At 43.9% G+C, this 2,551-nt stretch overlaps 1 protein-coding gene across 1 annotated transcript in view; it reads left to right on the top strand.

Annotated features, from left to right (window-relative positions):
- Positions 1-1,689: 1,689 nt before the first annotated feature.
- The window catches only part of NKX6-3 (NK6 homeobox 3), a 5,887-nt gene continuing 5,025 nt past the window's right edge, over positions 1,690-2,551 (top strand). The window contains exon 1 of the mRNA XM_069965894.1: positions 1,690-2,551. This exon is cut by the window's right edge and continues 266 nt beyond it. Within this exon, the coding sequence (XP_069821995.1) occupies positions 2,445-2,551 (107 nt within the window). The 5' untranslated portion in view covers positions 1,690-2,444.

The raw sequence follows: 2,551 nt of genomic DNA, 5'->3' as shown, positions 1-2,551 counted from the left end.
CTGTGCTGAACATTAATGTTCATGAAGAAGACAGGAATAATAACTCTCCCCTGACCGTTATTAAAGGGGTATAGGAATTTTTAAAGGAATCTGTCACTAGGTTTATGCTGCCTTAAATGAGGGCAGCATAAACCACTGACAGAAATGCTGAGCAGATCAGTGTATTACTGACATCATTCTGTTCAGCCATTCTCCTAATATGCAGGAGAATAGGCTTCTTGCCACACCCCTCCCCCCAGCTGCTGATTGACAGTTGACTGCCTATACACAGCATGGATAGATAACTGCCAATCAGCAGCTGGTGGGCGGAGTTTTCTGATCCTCATGAATATCCAGGACCACTGGGCTCTTGCACATTATGAAGAGGACTACTTATTGTCCATGTTATTCAGGAGGATATCTCTGGATCAGCTGCACAGAACAATATAAGTGATACATCATTCTGCTCAGCTTCTCTGTAACTACTTTGCTACCCTTAGATAGGACACCATAAACCTACTGACAGAGTCTCTTTAAGTTAGTTGTTGACCTTCAATAGGAGAATTTAGCCAACCTGTTCTGATTCCTCTATACATATGAGCAAACCAAGCATGCGAGTGTTGGACACAAAGGAGGGGAAGGCCGCTGCCAGATAGACTCTGGAGGGCATTAGATACTGGTTTGACCAACGCATGTATACATGGATGGGGCCTTTACTAGTACTTGAAGGTTTTATGTCCCGCAATATTCCCATCAACCTGCTGTGTAAGGAACTGTACTCGTGCCCTATTCACTTGATGGTCAGGAATGCTCAAAGAGACCTCTCGGCCTTTGATCCAACAATCAGGGATGAGGGGGGGTGTCTCCCGACACTCTACTCGTAAGTCTATATTGTATCATGCTGTATCTCCATATGTCTTCAATTTCATACTGAAGCATGCTATGGTTTGCGCCAAAGTATTCTGTAAACATTGCTGTAAACCATAGACTCAGGTAGCACTATATAGCGGTAAATAAATGCTTACCACTGCACTGAACACTGAACCACAAGGGCTCCCTGTGCCTCCGTATATGCTACATACATGGGGTCTTAGGCCTACTTTCTTACCTTTATTTGCCTTCCACGATAATAAAGCATTCAAGAAATATTAATAGAAAGTTAATGAAATGTTAGTAGACGCTAAACCTCTACACCAGCTTCCTCATCTCTTCTGCCTTTCACGGCTGACACATTTCCTTTGTCTTTTCTGCAACGTATTACATCTTATCAGCAATGTTCCTATCTTAATTGAGCGAGATACCGAGTGGAAACTCAAATCCGAGCCTAGTATACCCCACCCTAACAATATAGGATTATAAGCCTCCAATAAAATAAAAAAAGATAATAGGGACAGATTCACCAAATCGGAGATCCAGGCTTGTGTTCTGTGATCTATTTGCTAGGCATAAATCCCATTGTGGAGAAGGGATCGGCTTTGTCAGCTTGTGGACAAACATCTCAGTGGAAAAATCAAACTCATTAATTCCCTATCTTAAAGTTCAATTTATCTAGGGACGTCCGGCAGGGTGCGAAGGCTGCGGGGAGCGGCCAATCGTTGGCCATCACCCATCACCTCGGCCAATAACTACATGGAGTGACTAAGGGGGGGAGGTGAGCCAATGCGAAATACAGCTCACCTGAATAGTATCCTTATCAATTGGAGAGCAGGGCTATAAGAAGAAAGTAAGTTATTGGGACCAGATAGCAGGGAATAAGATATAACCATCGGAGAGAAGACAACTAGATCGAAAAGCAGGGAAGAAAAGTACGACGAATGGAGGTATAGGGGGTAGGCTTAGGGATTCGGCTGTATTACAGGGGAACTTCTATAATAAGATGTAAGACAGCTACATTCAGCAGAGACGAAGGGCGAGCTTGGGGGAATCTAGGTGAAGAAATCGAAAGAAAGGAAAGTGAACAAAGGAAATGATGATTGCAAAAGGAGTGAGATGGAGTGGAAGAGAATAAGGGGAGAGAACAAGACAGAGGTGGGAAGAAAAAGAGAGCGCGCTGAAAGAGCCAGAAAGTGAGAAATGAGAGTTTGAAAGAGACAGTGACGGAGTGAGAGATAGTGAGGAACACACAGCCAGGCAGGGAGAGAGAACAAGGTGAGACGGAGAGCCAGTGGGATTAGAGAGGAGAGAGCGAGAAGAAGACAAGTGCAACTAAGACATTATAGTAGAGAAGTAACTCTAGAGGTAAAAAGCCAGGAAGGGGAAATGAGACAGTAGATTAGAAGTACGAAAATTAGACCTTCCGAGAGGTTTAGCCGTCTTACATCTGATTACATTTAATATATTCACCGGACAACCAGCAAAATTTAGGAGAAAGTTCGACCCACGGTTTGATCCATGCTGGAAATTTCCTCCAGCAGTTTCGCTGGTACCCTATTAGGAGAGCAGCTGAGCTAAAATAATTTACGATCATGGAGACCCATCATCCTGGAGCTTTCATGTTGCCACCTTATTCCGAAATCAAAGCCCCTCCAGGTTGCCAGTTTTCTGCCCATACGACTTTTCATAAGCTGAGCAG

The sequence above is a fragment of the Dendropsophus ebraccatus genome, chromosome 1 (genome assembly GCF_027789765.1).
Source record: "Dendropsophus ebraccatus isolate aDenEbr1 chromosome 1, aDenEbr1.pat, whole genome shotgun sequence".
NCBI lineage: Eukaryota > Metazoa > Chordata > Amphibia > Anura > Hylidae > Dendropsophus > Dendropsophus ebraccatus.
The sequence above is the reverse complement of the archived record's forward strand: the minus strand, read 5'-3'. Positions and strand labels throughout refer to the sequence as shown.